Below are 26,037 nucleotides of genomic sequence, written 5' to 3' on the forward strand. Positions count from 1 at the left end.
ACTATATACATATTTCCTTGACTAAACTTGGAAATATTTCAGTTACCCACTTCTGACTCTTCCTTGGGCATGCCATATCAGAATTTTGTCACCACTCACACACACATCCAGACTACCACCTACCTATACATTATTGACCAAAAATGTGTTTGAGGGTCAGATCCTGAGGACATAGGGGTAGATTAGAAGCAGTCCTTAATCTCAAGATTTTTTTTATGTTTTTTAAAAATGCTACCTCCTCAGTTTCTCTTTTGCCACTATTCTTTTTAGCCCTATCATTTCCTTAGTTTAACCTTAAATTTTCTCTTGTGAATCACATTAGTAATTACCTCTCTTGTCTTAGTAACCTTAGTTTCAGCCTCTTTCTATTCTAGGTCCTGTTCCAGTAATTTTCAACTGTATATATGTATCTGAAAACCTTATAGAGTTGTTGGTTTTTTGTTTTTAAATACTGACATACTTTCAGATACCATTGTAAGAATAAATTGGTATAATCACTTAAGAAGGTTGTCAGTCTATCAAAATTAAAAGTAGACCTGTCCTTAACTGACATTTATAATCTAGGAATTTAGACTACAGAATTATACTTGGACATTTCTAAAAGGATGTAGGTACAAAGATGTTCATCGTAGCATTATTCATAAAAATTTAAAACTTAAAGAAATCTAGATATCAGTCAGTAGAGGACCAGTTAGCTTTGGTAGGATAGTTTTGATTCTGTGCACTGCTTTGTAACTATAAAATTAAAAATAAGGTTAATATTATTGATGTTAAGTATTCTGTGTGAGAGGAAATTTAATGAAAAAAAACAAGGAGCAGAGTGGTATATAAATTTAAAGGAGTGATAAAATCTCCATATGTGGACATTTATTAGTTGACATTATTTCTGGAATGATACATGAGGAAACTGTTCAACAATGACTTTCTCAGTGGAAAACAAGATCTGTAGTGGTCAAGAAGCTTAATTTGAATAGAATACCATTATACTGTTGTATATTTTACTATGTACATCTCTTGCTTTTTAAATTTAAAAATCACTTGCTTAGTAACTGGAAATTGAGATTTTAAGAGCATGTGCCATTTACAGTAGCACAAAAAAGTATTTAATACTTAGGTATAAATCTAAAAATATGTGCAAGATCTGTATGCTGAAAACTACAAAACACTAATGAAAGAAACTGAAGATCTTAATAAATGAGAATGTATCATGTTCATGAATTAGAAGACTTAATATTGTTAAGATGTCAGTTTCCCCTAAACTGATCTTAGATGAACACAGGTCCATTTAAATCTCTGCAGGATTTCTTGCAAAAACTGACAGCATGATTCATAAACTTTATATGAAAGGACAAAAGAAATAAAATAACTAAAGAATTTTGAAAAAGAACAACAAACAGAATTTACAGTACAGTGATTTCAAGACTAAACAGTAAACTTTATAGTATGGTACTGAAGAAAGGATAAACATATAGATCAAAGGAGCAGCATAGAGAATCCAGAAAGAAATACACTCTCATTTATTTGGTCAGTTGATTTTTGACAGAGGTGCCAGGACAGTTCTTTGGGGAAAAGATAATCTATTTAATAAATGTGCTAAAATACTTGAATATATATATATGAAAAAAAATCTCATTTCACACTTCACATCATACACAAAACTAACTCGAAGTAGGCCATTTAGACTGTAAACCTAAGTGCAAAACCTGTGAGTATAAAACATCTAAAAAAGAACACAGGAATTAAAATCTCTGTGACCTTTAAGTTAGTCAAAGATTTCTCAAATACACCAGAAGCATGATCCATAATTTAAAAATTTCAAAACTACACATTCAGCAAAATTAAGCACTTCTGCTTTTCAAAGATAGTATCAAGAGAAGTGAAAAGACAATCATATAAGACTAGGAAATAATTATAAATCACATATCTGATAACAGACTTGTATTCCAAAAGATTAAGATCTTTCAAAATTCAGTAGTAAGAAAAGTAACCAGTACTTCACCGAAGAAGATAGAGGACAAACACATGAAATGCAACTTATTATTGTCATTAGAGAAATGCACATTAAAAGCACAATGAAAAAAAAAAAACACAGGGAGATAATACTACAGATCATTTCAAGAGCAGTGGAACTCATACATTGCTGGTGGAAATGCAAAATGGTATATTCACTTCAGAAAGCAGTTTGGGTTTCTTTTAAAGTTACATAGACACTTCTCTGGCCCAGCAGTTCTTCTCCTGAGTATTTATCCAAGAGAAATGAAAACTTTAGTTCACATGAAAACCTATTCTAGAGGGGCGCCTAGATAGCTCAGTTCGTTAAGCTTCCAAATCTTGATCTCCTGGTCTTGAGATCAAGCCCTGCACTTAGCTCCGTGCTTACCAGGGAGCCTGCCTAAGATTCTCTTTCTACCTCTTCCTCTGCCCTTCACCCTGTTTGTGCTCTGTGTCTCTCTAAAATAAATAAAATCTTAAAAAAAAACCACACACACCAAAAATTATACCAGAATGTGTATAGCAGCTGTATTCAAAATTGCCCAAAACGACAAACAACTCAAATGTTCAACTGGTAAAGGTATAAAAATAAATTGTATTATCATCCATACAGTAGAATAATTCTCTGCAGTAAAATGGAAGGTGCTAACATAGAGTCAAAGAAACCAGATACACAAAACTACATGCTGTACAATTTTATTATACATTCTGGAAAAAGCAAAACTATAGGGTCAGAAAACATATCCAGAGTGGGGCAAGGGACTTACTACAGAAGGACAGGAGGGAATTTGAGGGTTGGTAGAGCTGTTCTATTTCTTGATTGTTTTAATGGTTACCTGGCTATACATTTGTCAGAATTGCAGAATTATATGTTGACGGTAGTAGATTTTTCTTTATATATAAATTATACCTTTATTTTATCCAAATGCAAAGGATAAAAATAAGAATAATTATTTCTCATGCTTAATGAAGGCTATTTCAAAGCCTGACCAATATATATTTTCAGTTTTAGAAAGCCCCAGACCAAAACACAAGAACAAAACGTTTATCACATGGTGGAGATTTCAGAACTAGGAGCCATAGATTGATACAGTCTTTATTCTTATTTTTCAGCTCTCTAGCAAAATTACATGGAATGGTTGTAAATATTATTTAAGTTAACATCAGTTGTTTAAAAAGGCTGTGGAATTGTTTCTGTTGACTCTAAATCTTCAGGGGTGGAGCATGAAAATTTTTTGTGTTTTTTAATCTTTATAGATCCTTCAGAGGCATGGCGATGGTGAAGTACATCTCTTTCCTCAAAAGACAACATACAGTGTAACACCATTTTTTAAAAGCTCAAAAACTAGAAAGATTAAAGTATATTTGTCCAATGATATGTATATATAATAAAACTATTTTTTTTAAGAGCCAGGACATGATATACATGAAATTTAGTAGAAAAGTGTGTCAGCCCTAAGGAATAGGGGAACAGATCATAGGTGGATACGAAGTTATTGGTATCATACTAGTTCTTAAATTTGGTTGTCTCTTAATAGGTTAATCTTATTATTACACTTAATACATCTGTTTTGAAGCATCAAATACTACTTTAAAAAATCTTAACAAAACAGAAGCACTTCTCTTCGCTGTTGTGAATGGGATATTTTTGAAACTCCTGATCGTGTTACTTTTCTGTTCAAATAGGAACGTGTTACTATCTGTGCATCACCTAGTATTTCTAGGATAACATCCAGATTTTTTTGTCATAGTGAGGTGTCCTGGTTAATTGTCCAAACAAGTGTTCTTCTGAAAGTGGAAGGAGAGGGGTGCTACTCTTAATTATTTCAAGACATAGGCATAAAGCAGGATATATAGTCACCCTCTTATAAGGCCCTCTGTGATTTGTTTTCCACTGATCTAGCTTCAGTATATGCTCACACTTACACGGTCCCAGCGTTTTGAGTTTGTTGGTGAAGCTTTTTTTGAAATTTTTGTTCCTTCAACCTACACTTGCCCTTTGTTGCCAGATTAAATCTTACATATTTCTTTAAAGATTTAGTCTACACTTTTGCTTCTCTATAAAGTTTTTCCTAACCATTATCACTCTTTCTAGCCAAGACCAGAGTCCTTCTTCTTGCCCCTCAGCATCTGCTCCTGTGTGTGTATTCTTAGTCACACTAATTACTAAATTGTTATAGTTGATATTTATGTTCCCATTAGATTCTTCTCTGAGATCCAGGAAGTATATTTGTTTTAAGCTCTTATTTTAGCAGAAGACTTGGATACTGAGTAAACATCTATTTGAAAAATTGAGTTCATATAGTGAACATTTGATAACTGTTACTTTTTCAGATTACTATTTTAAATTCTTGTACAGGGGCACCTGGGTGGCTCAGTGGGTTAAGCCTCTGCCTTCGGCTTGGGTCATGATCTCAGGGTCCTGGGATCCAGCCCCACATCGGGCTCTCTGTGCAGCAGGGAGCCTGCCTCTCTCTCTCTGCATTCCTCTCTGCCTTCTTATGATCTCTGTCTGTCAAATAAATAAAACATTTAAATAAATTAATTAATTCTCATACAGTTATATCTCTGATTATTGCTTATATACCTCTGTAAAATTACCTTTCTTTATGTTTCCCCATCTTTTTGTTGTATTATATTTTTTTGTTGTAGTAAACACATGTAGTAAACACACGAGATCTACTCTCTTAACAAATTTTTAAGCATACAATATAGTATTGTTAGCTATTACACAATGTTGTACAGCAGATCTCTAGTTCATTTTAATGTATAAGCTTTTTTCCATATTAATGTTCTTAGCATTATGTCATTTGTTGCAATAATTTATCAGTGGGAATCTTTTTAATTTTAGATATCTTGATGCCTGGATTATAAATGTTCTTTATATAATCAGAATTATTAGTTGTTTTCTGTTGTTTTCTCTCTTTGTTGTCTTACTTGGAAGGCCTTTCCCCACATATTCAAGTCCTCTAAGTATTCACTTTTTTTTTCTTGTATTTTAATAGTCTTATTTATTATATTTAAATGTTTGGAATCTGTTTGCATAAACCATTCATTTCACTTTGAATATGTCTTTAAGTGACTGTTCTTATGGAATTATAGATGTTCCCTACTTTCACCTTTTCATAAGGACATTATTCTATCTCCACTAAGAATTATGTTATGGTTTCTTAATGATTTCTGAATGGTTGTAATGCTGTATATGTTGCTTAGACAGCTGTTTGCTTATATTACTGTAGCATTTCAAGGTCATAAGCAGAAACTGTTCATTTAGTCTTTTAGGCAAGATCTTTTTTGATGTTATAGCCTACATTGTTTGGAGAGAAAAGGCTAGTACACATGAACTGTTAAAGAGTAGGTCTAAGGTGGTATGATGTGAACACCTGTTCCAGTGTGCTTTCCACTGTATACAGAGATATCACTAAAAAAGGCTATAATATTTCACACTGGACTTACTGTTGATGCAATGCATTTTTCTTTACACTCTTCCTTGTTTTAAATACTGCATGGAATTTATGAGAAAGCTTAACAGCAAAATTCCAGGGTCCAAAACTGTTAAGGATTAATGTGTGTTAGCTTACTGTGTAGTCCATTCCTTGGGAAGTCTGAATTTTTGAGTTATAGAAGTTAACTTTTAACTACTTCAATTTTTTACCTCTGTTTTTTACCCTTCTAATGGTTTTTTTAAAAATTTATAGTATACTATGCCCATTGGCAATACAGCACATTGGATGACCCTTCATTACTAAAACACATGTAGAATTTAGGAATATTTCTTCTTTATTAAATAATTGTTACTTCTTTATCACTATGATTTGCCTTAATGTTTGTACTTTTCTTAGCATTTGCTTAAGAAAAATATTAACTGTAAACTCTGCTCTTCACCATATTTACTGTTTTTTAATTATTATCCTATAAAATTTACTTACTTTCCTTTTATGTAAAATTATGAATTTTAACATATGTCTAGATTTATGTAATCACCACCACTATCAAGATGCAGAACAGTTTTCATCATTCCTGTTTTAAATATCCCCTTTCCTCATCCCTCTTTAAAATATCCCCTATTAAAAAAAAAAAAACCTTTTTCTTCATATTGTCCCTTTTTTCTTCATGTTGTCCCTTTATAGTTAGATGCTTGCCCCACCTACATCTCCTGGAAACCACCACTCTGTTTTCCATCACCATGGTTTTGTCTTTGAGATTTCCAAATAAATGGAATCATAAAGTATGTAAACCTTTAGGGCATTAAGTCTTTGGGTAAGCATAATGTCTTCACTGACCATAATGCCTTTGAAATTAATCCAAGTTGTTTGAATCAATAGTTGGTGCATTTTTTAATTAATAGTTGGTTCAGTTCTCCTCTGTTGTGTGGATATACCAGTTTGTTTATTGACAGGCATTTGGGTTGTTTCCATCTTTTGGCTCTCACAGCTGAAGCTCTATGAACATACGTGTACAGCTTTCTGTTTGAAAATAAGTATTCATTTTTCTGAAGTAAATGCCCAGGAGGACAATTATAGGTATTGGGGTATAAGTATGTATTTAACTTTATTAGAAATTGCCAAACCACTTTTCAGAGTGTCTGTATCATTCTGCATTCCTCCCAGTTGTTCCACATTCTCATCAACACTTGATGTTGTTAGTAGTTTTTACTTTAGCCAACTTAGTATGTATGTAGTTGTATCTCATTGTGCTTTTAATGTACGTTTCCTTAATGCTAATGGTATTGATCATCTTTTCTTGTGCTTATTTGTCAGCCTTACATTCTTTTTGGTAAGCCTTGCTGATTATGAATTTGCATCTAAAGCCTTTTTTTAAAAAGGGGATATTAATTGTCACTCATATTAACCTACTCTATATATGATAGACAGACCAGTATTGGATATGAGAAACAGACAAGTTAGTTCACTCTTTTGTCTTGTACTTATTCACTAAAAAATTTGATCCTCCATTTCCTTAAAGTCTCTTGCAAACAGAAAAGTGAAAGAGCCCCAATTTATCCCACAGCTATTATGTAGATTCTCAGTATTTTAAACATATCCTATATATAGATGTGTATCTACACATATATATTACATATGCATAATCATTTTACCTTATTCTATAGTCCTGTTTTCCATGAAAATTCAGGTTTTCTTAACATAAACATCCTAGGAGCTTATCCTTTGGACTTTTTTTTAATTAACATATAATGTATTATTTGTTTCAGGGGTACAGGTCTGTGTATCATCAGTCTTACACAATTCACAGTACTCACCATAGCACATACTGCCCCCAGTGTCCTTTGGACTTTATTTACATATAATACTACAGTCCTCTTTCTGTAATGTAGTGGTTATCATGTTCGCCTCACATGTAATACTACAGTTCATCTTCAAGATGTGTGATATCATTAGCCTGATCTATTAATCCAAGATAGAGAGTTCTGGTTCCTTTAAATAGGTAAAAGTAATTATTAGGAGAAAGGACTAAGCATTTTTATATTGATTAAGGTAATGCTAACTGCTATAATAGATTAATCTCAATATTTCAGTGACTTAACACAATAGAAATTTATTTCTCATGCCCATACCTATAAAGTGCAGTTAAGGGAAATGGGATATCACTGCACCACCGACTTATTCAAGGACCCAAGATCTCCTGGGTCACTGATATCCTGCAGGCAGGTAGGAGAATAGAAGATGGAAAAGGCACTCTTGCTTCTAACTACTTTTACTCGGAAATGTTCAGTACACATTACCGTGTCCTCCCAGGAACAGTGTTAGCTAAGGGAAACAGGAAGACAGAAGGGTAGGGTTGGAAGAAATTCTTTGTCATCAACCCAGTACTTGCTGTAATTATTCAAAGATCCTCTCTGGGGTCAGGGTATTAATCAAGGAAAGGCAGAAGGACTGTGGTCCTCATTGGTTAAAACAATTCTCTTTTGGCTTTTTCAGTTAGTTTGTCCTTGTTTCATCTGTCTATACTACAGAAAGATGAAATTGCTAAATAAATGACTTCTGGACAAGTTGGAATAACATTGCTTAGTATGGAGGATAAAATATCAGTATGACTGATGTGTAAAGCCTAGAAGGAAGGGTTCTAAATTTTCTTTTGAATGTGATCAGCTATATTGTTATATAATTATACCTGAGAGAAGGCAAAATGCTTCCTAGTCAATGAAAAGTGAGCTTTTTATTTTAAAATAATGCAGTGGATCCCTTAAAGTAAATGCATGATGAACACTAGTATATGAAACATTAAAATGGGGATACTGTGTTTGAAATATGTATTGGAGTGATCAAGTATCTCCCTCCCACATAACCACCTCTACAAACTTCTGCAAAACTTTGGAACAGGTTTGAATAATTTCCTAGTATATAGGTCAGTAAAAATGTATAAGGAAAGGAAATTAAATTTGTGATGATAAGGAGAAATGGTAACTAAAATTAAGCAATTCTTCAACATTACTTTTTTCTATATCTTAATTTCTCATTGATAATGTTAATTTGTATATTACTTTTCTAGTAATTTAACAATTCAGGTTGTTTCAAACTAAAGAGAATTTTTTTTTCATACTCTCTTTTCCTTCCACAAATACCAGCTTATCAATGTGTACCTTATATTCTAAGTTAGAGGTTATTAAAATTTGTCTCAGGACTAGTACATGTACTATACTGAGTGTCTTCTAAGTATAGTAAGGTGATTTCTTTAGCATTAAAGTTTATAACTTGACAGTGTTTCCCGTAGTCTTGTTTCTGGCATTCTGACTTGGGTCAGTCATTTAATTACTATTATGTTTGATAAAACCCTGACATCATCTCACTGGTGTTGCATCAAAAGTAGCACTACTCATTCTTCTAATTCTGATGATTTATTTTTAGTGCGGAATAGGGGCATTGGAGATATATTTGCTTATGTGATTTGAAACATAAAATTTTTGAAGTAAAATCAGCTAAAATTCTCACTACTTCCTGCAGTATCCTGTTTACTGATTTCTCTTTTGATTTATTGTCTGTGTATATTTATTCTTACAGTTTTTCATCGAGTGGAGAAGATAATAATGGAATATATTGTTAGATATGCTTTATTACAATAAAGACATGTATTGGAACAAAAATGTAGTAAAGGCCCTATCCAAAATGAAATTCTTCTGTAGTTATGATTCTTAATCAATTTTATTTTCCTGAATTGTGTTATTTTATTTGTCTCTGAAAAATAGGGACAAATTTTCACAAAACAAGAATTTAGTGCCAATAAAAAATGAAAACCTACCTATCTCCATTAGTAAGAGAGAAATATAAGTTAATGTAAGTTATTACAACATTAAAATAGTGCTCTTGGGGGTGCCTGGGTGGCTCAGATGGTTAATAAGCATCTGCTTTCGGCTTAAGTCATGATATCTGGGTCCTGGGCTTGAGCACCACATTAGACTCCTGCCTCAGCAGGCAGTTTGCTTCTTCCTCTGCCTCTTCCCCTGCTCGTGCTTTCTCTCTCTCTTTCTGTCTCTTGTCTCTCAAGTGAATAAGTAAAATCTTTAATAAATAAATAAGTAAATAAATCCATAAAGTTAAACATGCACGTACTGTGTAATCGAGCAATTCTGTTCCTAGAGCAGTGACCCTCAAAGTATAGTTTGGAGAGCCCTGGTGATTTCCAGGGCACATCTATGAAGTCAGACTATTTTCATAAGAAGAGGAAGATGTTACTTGCTTTTTTCATTCTCATTCTCTCACAAATGTACATTGTATTATTGGTGTCGTGTTAAAGAATATCCACATTCACTTGCAAAGACTGTTAAAATATACCTTCGTTGTTTTTTGTTTTTTAGATTTTATCTATTTATTTGACAGAGCTCACAAGTAGGTAGAGAGGCAGGCAGAGAAAGAAGAGGAAGCAGGCTCCCCTCAGAGCAGAGAGCCTGATGTGGGGCTCGATCCCAGGACCCTGGGATCATGACCCAAGCCGACCTGAGCCACCCAGGCGCCCCTATACCTTCGTTTTCCAGCTAATCAGCGACACTGGATTTCTTCATATACTTCAATCTAAACAACATATTTTAATAAAATGCAGAGGCATATTTGAAACCTGTTTTTTATTAAGTCAGACATTAAAGAGATTTATAAACATGTAAAACTATCATTCTTCCCATTAAATGTTTTTCATTTGAGAAGATTTAGTTCTTTTTCAGAAATACAAATTCTTTATTATACAATTGTTTTAATTTTTAAATGAATTAATACATACTTGAAACATTTATTTTAATTTCTAATATGATAAATCTGTTAAATAGCCCACAAAAACAATTTAGGTTTTTTGAGAGTAGTTTTTTAGTAATTTTTAAGAGAGAGGTCCTGAAAACTAAAAACTTAAAGAACCTCTGAGCTAGACAAATGCATGCATGGACACCAGGAGAAATATATATGAAAGTTTGTGGCAGCATGATTCATAACAGCCTAAAACCAGAAACATTATAAAAGCTAATCAACAATAGAATGAATAAAGAGGATATTCTAAATATAGTTCAAGACTGAAAAATAATGAACTATAGCTACATGCCACAGTATATATAAATCTTAACTATAAATGTTTAAAGAAGTCAGATTCAAAGTAATTCATATTGCATGATTCATTTATGTAATGTTCACAACCAGGTGTAAAAAATTCAGTATTTAGAAATGCAGACTTAGGTAGTTAAAATATAGTGACTGACTGATAAGTTAAAATTACTGTTAACCATCAGAGGGAAAAAAGATACTTTATTGGGAGATGGTGCTAGCAATGTTCTATTTCTTGATCTGGATGTGGTGGTTACAAAGGTATTTTTCTTTATATTTATCAAATGTCTTATGCACATTTCTGTATAAATGTTCTATTTCATAGTAAAAATGCTTTAAAATAATAATCATTTAATTATAAAATCTGGATAAAAATTATTTCTTCAATCTCCCTTTAAAAATATAAGCAAAATATTTGTAACATTTTTATGCACAGATTTAAAGCACAGTGTTATTTGGGTCCATATTTATCAACATACATTATATCTTAATTCTCTAGACTGATAGGTTGATTTATCTTTTTTTTAACCAAGTATTACTTTACACATTTTTGTTCTACAAAAATTTGGACTTGAAACCATATTATAAGAAAAAACTATGATAAACATTGTTCTCTTAATATTATGCAAACATAAATTATGTCTCATTTGTTTGAATTTTTTTATTTGATACAGATAGTCGTACAGGCACTGCAGTGTTCCCATTACTCGATTCTTTGGCAGTTGGTGAAAATTACTGATGGTTCTCCTTCCAAAGTAAGTAAGAGTTTCTGAAGGCAGAAGAGTTATGACTAAAATAAATAATCTTGCTTAAATCAGTATTTAACAATTTATTGTTACCAGTTATTTTAATAAATTACAATTTAATGAAATATATAGTAATTATTGTTATCAACTCTTGCTTTATCCTACTATGAATAAATATATTTTACCTCTCTGAAAAATAACCAGTTCTTCAAGCAATAGATGTAGAGTTGTATAGATACACAAAGTTAAAAGTCTTAAAGAAATAACCGTAGTAGAAATCACAGGATCTCTAGCAGGTGACATGTTATTAAAAAGAGAATAACATTGAAGGTAATGCTATGTAGCTCTTGGGGAATTATGGCACCTTGGGGCCCAAACTGAATAACACTCTCGTTAAAATCAAATTTTTAGATAATTTTTAAAAATTTTAATCTATCCATGACCATTCAAAACAAAAAGGAAAATACAAATCAAAGATTAAATGAAACTAGAATCCAAGAGAGTCAAGCGGAGCCTAAAGCCTACTATCCTTGAGGATATTTTCCAAGGCCCTTGAGGGGTGGAATATCTTGTAGGTAGCATATTTCTAAGTTGGGACACTAAAGATCTACTTCCAGCACAAGGATAAATTAGAAATAAACCTACAACAGCTCCATTTATGGGGGAATGTAAGGGAAATAGCCTGTCTTAAAATTTGTCATTGAATAAAGGAGAGAAAATAGATCTTTCATAAAAGTTTATAACCATGAGCAGGCTTTCATGTAGGTTTCCACTCTAAATTCACACTACTTCAGTGGTCCATTAAAAAATTTGAAAAGCAAGTAAAGATTTTGATTTAAAATATTCTGTATTGATGGTATCTCACAATGTTTACATATCCTCATCTTAACAAAACAGAGGCTGTTTAACCAGTTAAAGAAGGTTAATACATTATAGAACCAACAGCATGATATGGAGCATTCTTTCTTTGCCGATTAATAATTTGAGGATTTCTCTGCCTTTAGAAAGTAATTGGGGTTTTTATTTATTTTCAGGTAGAGTAACAGTAATGTATTGGTTAGCCTCCTGGTTTTTATATTCTATTACAGTTTCAGTCTTGAAATGCAAAAATCAAAGTTCACCTTTTATTAGTAACTAAAGTCACTTTAAAGTTTATTACAGTTTTGTGTTTTTGAAATGTTTCTTAATATGGTTAAATTAAAGGATATTGAATATATAGAAGTTAAAATTTGATAGCAAGAGTTTATATATTACACATAATTACTTTTATTTTGATTTTTTCATCTGGTTGATTTTGGTAATCCATTTTTTTTTCTGAGATCATTTAGGTTATCTGAGCTGTTTGTTTTTTGGCTGAATATTGATTCTTGCATTTATTAAATTTGAAATATATACATGCCCCCCGAATTAGCATAATTAATGGTTAATTCCTCTATTAAATTTAATTTTAATTTTGTTCTTTGCAATTATATTCCATAATTGGAGTGAGAATCTCTATTCTTGAGTCCACTTCTTTGAATATTTTCTATATTTTTAGCCCTCTTATAGTAGAATTATTTTGAAATTTCTTAGCTTTCTGTTTAATTTTGGTCTGACTCATTGTTCTAATAAAAGATACCTTCATTTTTTATCATTTCTCATAATGCAGATTTCTTAGTTGTCCTTGCTACACTGGCAGTGCAGCTTTTGTGGTCAACACTGATTTTCTTTATGCCAGAAAATGCAGCATCTTTTAAGTGCCCTCTTATTCAGTTGATGTCTGTATAAAGTTTTGTGTGCATTTATATCATGTGAAATTCTTCTTACTAAAGTGTCTCTCAGATTATTACTTCTCATTTTGAAGTTGTTGGTAATTTTTTTTAACCAAAGTATATTCAATAATCATCGTGTGCTAGTTATATCTGTCATTGAAAAGCGGTTCTCTAAGTGATAATCTTGAAAAGCATGAATCTGTAAGACTCAAGCAAACTTTAAAAATTAATCTCTCATTGCTAAGGTTTCTCCTTTTAAAACATTTATTTTAATGACTCTATACATAATAATTACTAAATGAGTAATTGCCAAACTTTCTGATCCCTTATGTGATACAGGATATCTTTGAAAATTTAAGATCCATATACATAAGCTTTGTATGCATTAATCTATATTATTCCTATCCCCCCTGATAAGATATCAACTTCCTAACTGTAGTTCCAGCCACATCATTAGCTTTTTGTATAAATAACCTTAAGGCAAGTCACTTGAATAATTTTAAAACAGATAAGGTATGTCAAAGCTTTTTATCTATTGTGAAATATATTCCAGATATTAATAACAACTAAAATACCCACTTATCTGTGTTAGGTTACTTATTTCTAAAATTGAAAGTTGTATTGGGCCAATCATTTCTACCTCTAAAATTCTTCAATCTGCTAAGGTTAATAACTGCTATAACTGCATGTATGTGGATAGGTAGACGAGAATCTTAACAGTAGGTTAACTCTGGGAAAGAGATTCTTCGGGAGCAAGCATAAGAAGGAGAGAAATTCATGTTTGCTTTATACCTTTTGATACTGTCTGAGGGGGTATTTTTACTGATGATGATATCTAACAGTGATAATTTTATCACAAAAATTTCAAAAATAACTTGTTTCTCCCATCCTACTCTTAGGTTTTGACTTACCACATATAACTCAGAGTTGTTGAGCTTGGATGAATATTAGAAAAAAGCCTAGTGTGTCCTGTATCTTACTTGCTGTAACAGTATTATTCTGTTGTTTATAAATGTGATATTAAAGCTATAAGGAAATTTGGGAGTGATTTGATGAGACCTGTTTGTTTTAGATAAAGCCTAGAAGGGGACATTGTTGTTAATATTACCTTGTTAATATTTTGCATTTTGTAAATCCCTTTAAATGCCTTAACTTAATTAAAGCTTTCTCATAATTCTATAAAGTGGATGTTATGATAATCCCATTGTACAGATAAGGAGTCTGATACTTAGAAACATTGGAATATGATTAAGATCTGAAACTTAGAGCACTAGTCTTTTGAATCTCAATCTAGTTTTTCTGTTAACACTTTTTGAATCCTTCCATTGTTAAGCTTTTAATACAGCTAGTTCTAGAGAGTTTTTAACACAGCTAGTTCTAGAGAGTTTTGTTGTTGTTTTTAAACAAAATTCCTAAAGGCACATTGGTTGACTCCTTGCTGAATACAAGCTAACAATGTCTATTAATCAGTTGTGTACTGACAAATTATGTAAGTTATGTCACAAGCCAGGTTTTTTTCATCATTCGGTATCCCCAATGGGATACATTTAATCAGAAGTTACTGTGATTTTAAATACCTCAGTTTGTAATGCCAGTGAGTTACAGTTGAAGTATATAGAGGACTTTGGTAATGCACTCTATCCTTTTTTTCCTTTTATTTTCTGAAAATTAAATTTAATACAGTAGCCTCCTGGGGTCTATATATTTAACATGAGTAATGTTCAGCATTTAGAGACAACTTGAAAGTGTTCTTACATGAATTATTTTTTATTTTTGTTGTTGAACAATTAATATGTTAATGTGAAATGAACCATTTTGCTAGTGAGGAATTAGACAGCTAACCACTGTTTTTCTCTACAATTATATTTATAGAAATTCATTTAAATCTCTGAGGAGGTCGCTTACATTTTTAATTAATAAATTACACTTATTAGTTTTGCGTGTAAAATATAAATAGATTGGTTTTCATAAATTCAGGCTCTCTTACTTGAGGACCTGTTCATTGTAAAAAATATATAAAATTTCTGAATCTTACCACCTGTGGATTAACCACTGTTAATATTCTGGTGTATTTTCTTGCAGTACTTTTTCTAACTTATTTCAGTCTCATCACAATATATTTACAGTTTACAAAATTTTGTGTCTCATCTTCAATCAGCATGTCCTTCAGTTACTAAGACCTGTTTGTAGATAGCATTTTTAATGTATGCATGATAGTCCATTGTATAGCTATACCATAATTTATTTTACCACTCTTATCTCTTGGATATTTAGGTTGTTTAAACATGTTAATAAATAAAATTAATCCCATGATGGGCATTTGGGTGCAAAAGCTTGTTCTGTGTTACATTGTTTCATCTCATGTTATATTCTTAGAAATGGAACTACTGGGTCACAGATGGTACATACTTTTAAGGCTTGATATATATTGCCAAATTGCTTTTAGAGAGTACTTTCTAAAATTTATTTTTCTTCTCTATTGTCTTGAACACTGTCATTCAGAAAGTTATGAATGGTAGTTATATTTGGTTTAAATTCAAGTTATAATTTAACACAACAGTGAAAATTTTCATAAAATAAAATATACGAAAAGACTATATCAAGAACAGGATTAGATTTTTATTTGAATTGGAAGTGCATTGGGTTTTACCAATGGGTATTTCCTCTGTTCCCCCTAATTTCCAGAGTTGAAGCTCTTTGGCAGTCACACAGGTCATGCTCAGTATACTTTGCTCCGGTGCCCCCTAGTGCTGGTCCTGTAGAAGCAGCCTTCAGTTTCTCTTCTCTAACAGAAAACATCCTTCTTCCTTCAGCTCCTTCTGGACATACACAAAGACATTTAAAGAGCCAGGTAAATAAGAGTTAGGGCTAATATAATGCCCCTATTGCCGTTTTTGGCCTGGGGAGCTAGAATTTATCCTCAATATTTTTTTTCCTCCTGGGAGGAGCTGTCCTACTCTCTATAATCTTAAATTTGTAGCTCTCTGCCTTACCCTGCATGTTCCTATTGTAGATAGCAGTAGGGAGGGCCTGGGGCAAACATCTCTGCCTTCTGGACCCTGGCCCTATTCCTCGTCTTCTAAGTTAAAATCAATATCCCTTGGGTGCAATTCGTAAAAGTACCTCATACAAATACCTCAATTATCATTGAGGTATTTAGCTGCAAAATGTATTCCTCCATTACCGTCTTGACTAAAGGGTCTCCTCTGAAAATTCCAACTTGTTTACTTACGAAAAGACTGAGGAAAGGAAGAGTTACAATGAAGATGGGACTGATGGTGGCCAAGCCCAGTGAAGAGATATGTATAACCTTACTATTCTTCATAAAAATGTACATTTTTAGAAGTGTACTAGAAATAGACTCAAATGTGTAAAAGTCTACAGGCTGCTTTCTACACCTGTTTCTTTTCTCTTCCCTTCCCAGTCCTTTAGAATAACAATGAATAAGAAAGAGAGATCGCTCACTTGGGACCTTGCCCCAAATTCCTGTAGTAACAAAATACAGATAGTACCTCTCCATCTGCAGATTTAACTGCTTTGTAGGGGAAGGGAGTGGTGCCAAGAGCAGGAAATAATAGCTGCCCTCTAGGAACAAATTTTTAGTAGTGTATAAGCATTTTACTTTATCTTTTCTTCTTGAATGTTTCCCCCTACCTTTTATTTCCTGAGAATTCTATCCTGAGTAACTATGTACTTAATTTAAAGCCCTTCCTTTTGATTGTTCATGACTTCAGAGTCATTCTTTAATAGCTGTGTTTCTATTAATACTGTGTCCTATCTCAAGTGCCTGATTGGTTGGTCTAGGAAAGTTAGGGGAGAAAGAGCCAGGTCTTGTTTAAATCCATTTCTTGTTCAGGCCTCAGAATGTTCCTTAAAACAAAATAAAACAAAAAAAAATCTGGAATACTGAAGTAGGTGGCTGTTTATACCAAATTCTAAGCTTCTCCAAAATTTTATCTAATTCTAACATTCTAAAAACCTCTGAAAACCAAAAGTTAAATATGTTCAATTTAGAAAAGAACTGAGAAGTCATGAGTCATTAAGAATTGCATGTTGTGGTGCGCCTGGGTGGCTCAGTGGGTTAAGCCTCTGCCTTCGACTCAGGTCTTGATCTCAGGGTCCTGGCATCGAGCCCCACATCGGGCACTCACAACGGGCTCTCTGCTCAGCAGGGAGCCTACTTCCCCCTCTTGCTCTGCCTACTTGTGATCTCTCTCTATGTCAAATAAATAAATCTTAAAAAAAAAAAAAAAAAAGAATTGCTTGTTGTTTGCAACTCTATTCCTGGGATTCCAATTTTAAAAATTGCTCTCTGGTTGGGAACAACAGAATAAGGCTTCTTCAGCTTTACTAGCCTATTCGGATGCTGTTTTACTTATCCAGGGATAGTGGTCTTTAAAGGACTCACTGAAACTCCTTAACATATTTAATACTTTATGAAGATAAGCCAGGACTGAGAAAATCTATTCTAAGGAACAATTATTATAATTTAAGAGTGTGTTTAAACTGAGCTTATCAGAAGTCTAAAGCAACAGTAAGAATATTTAAACAAACATAACACTTCCCACTTTCTAGTACAGAAATTGGAGACTTGCCTCACCATAATTAATGATAAAAGTTTACTTTCTTGTCGATTTATTTAAATAGGAAATGGGTGGTCCATATTGTACTTAATATTCTCTGATATCATAATGCTTTTTCTTTCCTAAAGTAGGTTTTTTGTTTTAAAAAATGTTTTCCAGCAGCCATTCTAAAAATTAACTAGGTATTTGTTAAATGAATTCTTTTTACAGACCCAATTTATAAATATAAGAAGCCCCTAGCTAATAAATAGGGTGTATTTCCAACATTTTTTGTGTTGGAGCATGATCTTTGGAGTTAAATCTAAGTTCAGATTTTGTTGCCATTTTTTACCACGTATGGCAAAGATAAGCAAGTTACTTCTTCTCTGGAAGAACTTCAGTTTCCTAATATATATGTGATATTTACTGTTAGATAAGGTTTTGAAGAAGATTGAATTGAAGGAAATGTTTTAGCAGGCCACAACTGTTGTTTTGATAGCATTATATTGCAGTCCTAGTCTGTGCTTTCCTAATCTTCCCTTTCCAAACCAAGAGTTGATACTAAATGAATTGTTATCTAAGGCTGTGGGAGTATGTAAACATGCTCAGTAGCTAGTGTAGGTTTGAGAAGGAGCCTGGTAGATTTTTGTTCTCCATCTGTATCTTGGAATAGTTCGGGAATTCAGGTCTCTCAGTTTGGTCCTAACAGGCATTACTTTTCCCCTGCCCCTCTGACACCTCCTCTAGCTTCCTTCATCTTTGTACACTATAGAATAAGTCAGATGCTTGGAACTATAGTGGGCAGCTTAAGGGTTCCTCGATCATAAGTAGATTTAGTCTGAGGCAAAGGCATGAGTCAGTAGGTGGGGATTCAAACTCAAAGCAACAACATTGAAAACTAGGTATTACGTTTGGGGTTTAAATATTCAGTAGTTATTTTAATGTGTATTCACAAAAGTGGCACACCCTCTTCCCACCCCCAAAAGAGAAGCTAGTAGCAGCAATTCATACAAGAAAGCAATATTAAAGGTATTACATAGGGTTTACCCCATCACAGTGGTGATGCTTTTTACTACGTCTTTTGCTCACTGATGTGTCCCAAGTAAATCAATTTAGTTCCATTTGTTTTTATCATATTTAATGTGGACAGTGACTTGGGCTAAAAAATAATGTAATGAGCCTCATTATATGTTAGTAATGGTGCTGAAAACAGGTAAACATAACACAGTTTATGCTCCAAAGAGCTGTATAGCCCATGAACCAAAATTGGCCTGACCTCTGTTTTTATAATAAAGTATTAATGAAACAGCCATGCTCATTCATTTATGTACTATCTAGGGCTCTTTTATACCACAGTGACAGAATAGTTGGGACAGAGACTATATGACCCATGAAGCCTAAAATATTACTTTCTGACCCTTTACACAAAAAGTTTGCTAATCCCTGGCCTCACAAGGTAGCCGCCTGCTCTTGTTACCAGACTTTGTCAGTAATTCTGTTTGTCTATTCTGGGTAACTAGTTTTGTGCCCTTTCTTTATCATGAAAATTGATCACTAATTCATCACGGGCTTTATTTTCATATCCTGACACCTTTGACCTAATCTTGGTCCTTATTTTACGACTTTTCTGTTCTATTCCTCCCCATTCTTAAAATGTGTATTTGTCAGATAATGTTGAACTAGTTTTATGTGTGTACTATTAGTTTTTCTATGGCTTCAATCTCCGGCTGTGATTATCTTAATGGTATTTCATAGTTGTAGATAAAAAGACAGCTAAATTTTGGTCTTTCTCTAGACTCATAATACTGTGATACATAATAAAAATGTACAAAGATGAAGTTAAAGGAGAAGTCAGCGGTACAGGGGGAAAATAGTGACTGTTAGGACCAAAGAAACTTAACTTACCTCATCACTCCAAAATACAGATAGAACACAAAATCTGCCATGCTGTATCTCAGACCTACACTAGATACATATTTGTGTGTGTAGGAACTAAACTCTGACCTTTCTTCATTGATTATAGTCATATTGAGATTCTTGGTTCTTAAGGGGCAGTTTACACTTAAGATCTGTTTTTCTTCTCAAGATGTTAGAGTAAGTCAACTTTGAGCCTTTGTGCCTTTTGAGAAAACTTCAATGTGGCTTATATGATAAATTCACCATCTTAATTATGCCAGCCTTATTCAGGGTTTTCCATTGTGAGATTTTGCCATCCATTTGTAAAATATCTTAATTCCTTGAAATTCTTGGTTTCAGTAGATCTACCAGAAAGAAAAACAAAAACAGAAAAAGCAAAAAACTTTGGCCAATCTAGTGAAACAACTTCCAAAATGGATACAAAAGAATCTAGCCCCAAGATATTATAACTTAAATCTTGGAAAAATCTTACCACCTGACCCATTGAAATACCTTTCCACAGCTACCTGGAAAAAGTGTTCATGATGCCAAGCTGCTTTCTGAATAGAAGAGCAAACACTGGTTTCATTTAGGAAAAAGCATTTGAAAAGAAGTACCGTATAGTTAGTTCATATATAGCTTGTACTTGCCTAAGAGAGAGTAGTAAATTACTCTTTTTTTTTCAGTCTGTGTCTTTAGTTCTCGCCTCTACAATTTAGTTACTCTGGCTAGAAAGGGGATTTGTAAGTAAAATAAGTATTTAGAGTTGTAGAGGTTTTCCCTAAACATTCTAGTTTCTTAAAATTGCAGTCTGGGTAATCAGCATACCTTGTTCTTGGCTTGTGTCCAGTGGGTTAACTAGCTTTTGTGTGTGTGTGTGTGTGTGTATACACAAATACATATTTGTGTGTGTGTGTCTATATATATATAGACTCAATTACTCAAATATATATATATTTGAGTAATTTGAGTTTCAAATTTATCTCCATAATGTCTGTTTCCTCAACATACTAATTTTCTCACTTTGTAGAAAAGAGTCATTATAGCAAAATGGTTAAGAGCACAGACTACAGGCAAACTGCTTTGGTCTTTGGGGCTGCATTTAACATCTTTGTGCCTATTTCTTTGTATGTAAAAATGGTAGAGTGATAATATCAGTACCCATCACAGTTACAAGGATTAGTTAATTCACAAAAAACTTAGAGTAGTGCTTGGTACACAGTAAGTGCCAGCAAATGTTAACTTTATTTTAATTGAATTCTAGCCCAGAAAAAAGCTACATGTAAAAATGTTCCTTTTTATTCAATGTATGTTAAGCATATTTAATTTTTTTCATAATTACTACAGCTATTACAGCAGGAGAGAAGGTTTTTCATTCCAGAATATACAGAATGTAACAAGTTTTCTCAAATTTTAAAATAGCCAATGGTTTATATTTTAAAGGAGTTCAGGTAAATGTACTAACTTTTAGTGGTTTAAACTAAGCTCTTATTACTGGCCCTGTTTAAAATGTTTTTATATTTCTTTTTCTTTTTATCATTTTGAGTATCATCTGTTACTGTTTTTCAAAGGACATTAAGAATAAAGCCCACTCTATGAAACTTACCTTAATACTGGAGTTTTAAACTTGCAAACCCCGAACCTCTTTTAAAATTTTGATTTTGATTTAAAAATCAAAATTTAAAATTTTGATTTAACATCCGGAAAATTTCTGAAGATATTAAGCTGCCTGCCTTAACTTGAGCACAATCACAGTCTTGGGAATCATGATTCCAGCTATTTAAATCAAATGAAATATAGTAAGATACCCACAAAATGAAGTGGGAAATTGTAGAGTGAATAAAATTACTGTATTCTGAAATCCAAAAGAACCTAAATTCTGTTCCTGGTTGGATTTATCACGTAAGATTAGTTAAAATATATAGTATCTCTGCCCATTTACCTAAATCTTTTGGTATTTATATTTCTTTTAACGGAATCTAATTGACTACAATAAAACTAACTTTCTTGAGCACTCAAATAATATTTAAGTTGCATCCAAATCTAATCCAAACTTTACTGCTAAAGACCTTTAGCTTCTATTTTCTTGATTACTTCCCATTTCCAGTTTCTTCTTAAAATAGTTCTGATTAGTCATCAGTAGGTTGCTTACTTAGTTGCAATGTTCAGTTTACAACTCTTCAAATGAATTGGCAAGTTGTCATTTTTTTATCTGCTTTATGATTGACCCTTAAAGGAATACTTTGGCTCAACTCCAAAGATAGCTGGTTCCCTAGACTGCTTCTTTGCATACTAACTGAGAAATTTAAGGACATAAAGGATCATTAATACCTCCTAGCATCATTTTTTTAAAACTCCGTTCATAGTTTGATAAAATGAATACATGACACATTTGACCCTGGGATTGTAGTATCATCTGTATTATTTATACTGGCATTTCATTCAGTAAATATTAATTGAACACCTGCCATGTGCCAAACACTATTCTAGGTACTAGCAAGGGAACAATGAGCATTCATCCTTTGAATACTTAGAAGGTTTACCAGTTAGCACCTATCTGTTCTCATCTGAGTATCTAGGAGTTAATTCAAGAGAATCACAGAATGCCATAGAACCTCATAGCTCAGATTCAGTTACAGATTTTTAAACACTGTTATCCTGAGACATAAAATTAATTTTCTAAGGTCACACTGCTGGTCAGTAGCCTAGCTTGCTCTTTGTTTTTTATTCAATTATTCATTCGGCAAAATTCTCAAATTTTTTCTGTTAAAAAGATCAGTAGGGGAGCCCAGGTAGACTCAGCTGGTTAAGCATCTGCCATCATGATTCTGGGGTCCTGGGATCAGGGGGCATCAGCCTCTCTGCTTAGTGGGAAGTCTCTTCTTCCTTCTCCATCAGCCCGCCCCCCCAGCTAATGTTCACTCTGTCTCACACTCTCAGATAAATAAAATCTTAAGAAAAAAAAAGATCAAAAAAAGACCACTACCACCCCCCAAAAAAATCCTCCATCAATCTCAAAAGACTCTCTAGCAGTCATCCTATTTTTTTGACTCTTGGTAAACTTTTTTGAGAGTTGCCTTCTTCTTTTTCTTCCTTTGAACCCACTGCCGTCTGATTCAGCCCTTTTAATTCCACTAAGTGTTCTCCCCACGGTCACTCACAACCTTGTCATTGCTTTAAATGGGATAGTTTCTTTTTTTTTTTTCCCCCTAATTTTTTTTAGCTTGTCTTTTCTCTTGTGACATTTGTGAATTGTTCAATTACTACATCCATTTTTAAAATTTTTTTCCTTAACATTTTTTAATGTTTTCTTTCCAGAAGATGCCGTATTCTTCTGGTTTTTTTTCCTACTCAGACCATTTCTTAGACTTCTTCACATGCTCTTCTTTCTTAGCCATCCGTTATATATTGGTGTTTCCCAAGATACTTTTGTCCCCCTTATCAGCATATCTTCCTTGAGTAATCTCATTTACTTCCATCTCTTCTGTTGCCATCTAAATGGCAAGGATTCCCAGATATTTATTCCTACTCAGATTTTTTCCCATGGGCTTTGAACTCCTATATCGAACTGCCTACCAAACATCTCCAGTAGGATATTTTTCAGGGATCTCAGATCATCATCTCCAAAATTGAACTGTTGTTAGCATTTTTGTATGTGTTAACTATTTCAGTGACTTACACCATCATACATCTAGTAGGTGACTACCTAAAAACTTAGGGATGAATCAACAGCCCCCATTCTGATTAGTTTGTAAATTTTGTCCTGCTGCTTTAATTTCTCTTCAGTCTCTTCACATCTTTATTGCCAACATTTTATTTTCAGGCCCTCATTCTAAATTATTCCTGTGACCTTTGTTTATATGTAAGGAAACAGAATAATGCTTAAGAACATGAACTTCAGAGTCAGAAGAGTCAGATAACCCCATATTTGGATCCTTACTCTATCACTTAGAATGTATGGGTGTTCTGAAGTTCAGTTTCCTTATCTGTGGAAAAGGAATATTAACACTTACTTCATACAATGATTGTGAAATTTAAATTTATGGCCCTTAGAACACAGTGCTGGGTACATAATAAGCATTCAGCAGAAGATTATATTTACCATTAACTAGCCTCCCTATTCCACATCATTCTCCATCTGCTTAGAATATGATTCTTGAAAACAAAATTTTAGCACTCTTCTGATAAAAATTCTTCTGCAGTGGTTCCTTATTGCCGTTAGGTTAATATCCAGATGATTTAACATGGAATTTTAAATGATCTTCCATTTAAATGGAAATGTATCCTGTTTTCCTTTTCAGCTTTCCCTCTTGCTCTCTCCTCCCTATTTGTGCCCCAGGTGCAGTAAGTTAGTCTCTCAAAAGCACGATCAGGCTTTTGAACATTTCGTGCCCTCTGGGATACCTTTTCCTATAGCTAGATAATTTTTAGTTGTTCAAAACTCAGCTTACATGTTATCTTTTTGGGAACTCTTCTGTGACTACCTTTGACTCTGGATTAAGCTTTCCCCCATAGTACTCCTTACATTCTGTTGCAGCTGCCTGTTCTCTTGTCTATTTCCCCTAATGTATAATGAATCTTTGAAATTAGAGAAGGTCAAAGAATGTTGAGTTTTGGTTATTAGATGTTCATCTGCAGGAACAATAAAGTTTTCAAGACGGTATTTTTACTGTTCTGCACAAAATGAGCTTATTCTTCTTCCAAATACTACACTCGTGTTAGTAAAAGGAAATGTGCATAATTTTTTAAGTTTATCTTTATTTGGGATGTGAAGATCCCAGAAAGGAAAAAGTGTTGTCATCTGTACAAAAAAAAAAAAAGTAGCTTCAAGAACTTTAATAAAGTACTTTTTAAAAGTGATTTCTACATCGTCAGCCTTTGCTAATTTGATAACTCTTCAGTACGATCTTAAGTATCAGTGTAATACTGAATTATCTTCATGTGTCTTCCTCATTAGAGAGAATATGACCTCTGATGTCAGACAGTCCTGGTTTCAAACCCTTGCTAATAATGACTACTTCTGATAGATATAAATATTAAATTATGTAGCAGTATGCCCTCAAACCAGTACCTGACACATTTAGGTGCTTGATAAATTTAAATTTCCTTTTATACTTTTTAGATGTTTCACAATGAATGTTATGTGGCCATCTAATTAAATCCCATTCACTCAGTTTTAAAAAGGCTATCCTATTCTGAAGGTCCCTCCAGCTCAGCTCTCTCTGCTACAGTTAGAGTTAATACAAAAAAATTTGAACACTTGATTACTCTGATTGGCCTAATTCCCTGCTAGGATGTTAACTCTTTGAGGGCATAGACACAGTCTTAAGATTATTTTTCTTCCCTTGATATTTTATAGAGTGCTGAGAATATGGGAGAAATTCAGTACATATTTGTTGTTAATTGATCTTTTTCAGTGTGCTGCTGTGCTCCCTCACCTTATTACCAACAAGTATTTATTTAGGAAGATTAATAATATCAACCCAAGTAAACCAAATTTATAAAGGAAAATATATTGGAGGAAATCATACTGAGCATTCCATAGCTAAATAGAATTAAGTGTTTGGGATTACCGGTTTTGCTGCCCCTTCCATTAGGATAACTAGGAAATAACTGTATAATTTGTTTTTCAAAAATAAGTTTGGTTTTATGAATTTCCTTAACAATAAGCCAATTGGCTATTTTCCATTTATTTTTTCTTTTGCATTAGTTTTCTAGGATATTTTAATTCATGTTTACAAATCTGAATGTGTCTTACAGGAGGATTTGTTGGTATTGAGGAAAACAGTGAAATCCTTCTTAGCTGTTTGCCAGCAGTGCCTATCTAATGTTAATACTCCAGTGAAGGAACAGGTAAGAAATTATCAGTTAAGAGCTCTCAATAAAAAATTACTAAATACATTGAAGAACAATGAGACTCTGAGGTAATTTTTTATGGCAGTTCTTAGCATACAGATCAATCCTCAACATTTATGGAACGTGGAACAAGAGTATGGGTATCTGAACATATAATATAACAGAGCAAGCTAACTAACTTGTTATAGGTCTTTTACGTAGACAAATACACTGCTCTAATGACCTGGTTCCATAATTCCTGATTCCTAAGAATTCTGTCCTAAAACTGGGAGGGTTGGAGAGCTGGCCTGTGGTCCAACCTCTTCTTATCACACCAGGAAGAACTTCTCACACACACGTGTGTAAACACTCCATATGTCCAAACTCTGTCAGTATTATACCCTCAAACATCTGTCCTGGGACCTAGGAGTATGCACACAGGTGATATGCTTAGGGAGGAGCCAGTGCAGCCTTTTGTAGCAGAATCAGTTTTCTTAGGGCAAGGAATTCTTGAGTCCCTGCATAGTCCCTGAACAGTAGGGGTGCAGGTGGGTATATCGCATTGGTTCAGCAGACTGTTCTCACTCCTTGGGTTGGGGCAGCATAGCCCAAGGCAATACCATTTCCATGAGGTGATTTTGTAAACTATTTATTTCTATTATTCTATTGGGAATAGGTACTTTATTTAGGTACTTACCTAAAAGTACTATATACT

General features: G+C 33.3%; 2 protein-coding genes across 2 annotated transcripts in view; one reads left to right on the forward strand and one right to left on the reverse strand.

Annotated features, from left to right (window-relative positions):
• STAG1 (STAG1 cohesin complex component) overlaps positions 1 to 26,037 on the forward strand; it is a 421,265-nt gene that overhangs the window by 359,258 nt on the left and 35,970 nt on the right. The window contains exons 22-23 of the mRNA XM_080804269.1: positions 11,207 to 11,287; positions 25,248 to 25,340. Of these exons, the coding sequence (XP_080660395.1) occupies positions 11,207 to 11,287; positions 25,248 to 25,340 (174 nt within the window). The remainder of the gene's footprint in view (positions 1 to 11,206; positions 11,288 to 25,247; positions 25,341 to 26,037) is intronic.
• The window catches only part of PCCB (propionyl-CoA carboxylase subunit beta), a 156,355-nt gene continuing 145,943 nt past the window's right edge, over positions 15,626 to 26,037 (reverse strand). The window contains exon 16 of the mRNA XM_080804276.1: positions 15,626 to 15,848. Within this exon, the coding sequence (XP_080660402.1) occupies positions 15,801 to 15,848 (48 nt within the window). The 3' untranslated portion in view covers positions 15,626 to 15,800. The remainder of the gene's footprint in view (positions 15,849 to 26,037) is intronic.

This window comes from Martes martes, assembly GCF_963455335.1.
Source record: "Martes martes genome assembly, chromosome: 1".
In the NCBI taxonomy this organism is placed as follows: Eukaryota; Metazoa; Chordata; class Mammalia; order Carnivora; family Mustelidae; genus Martes; species Martes martes.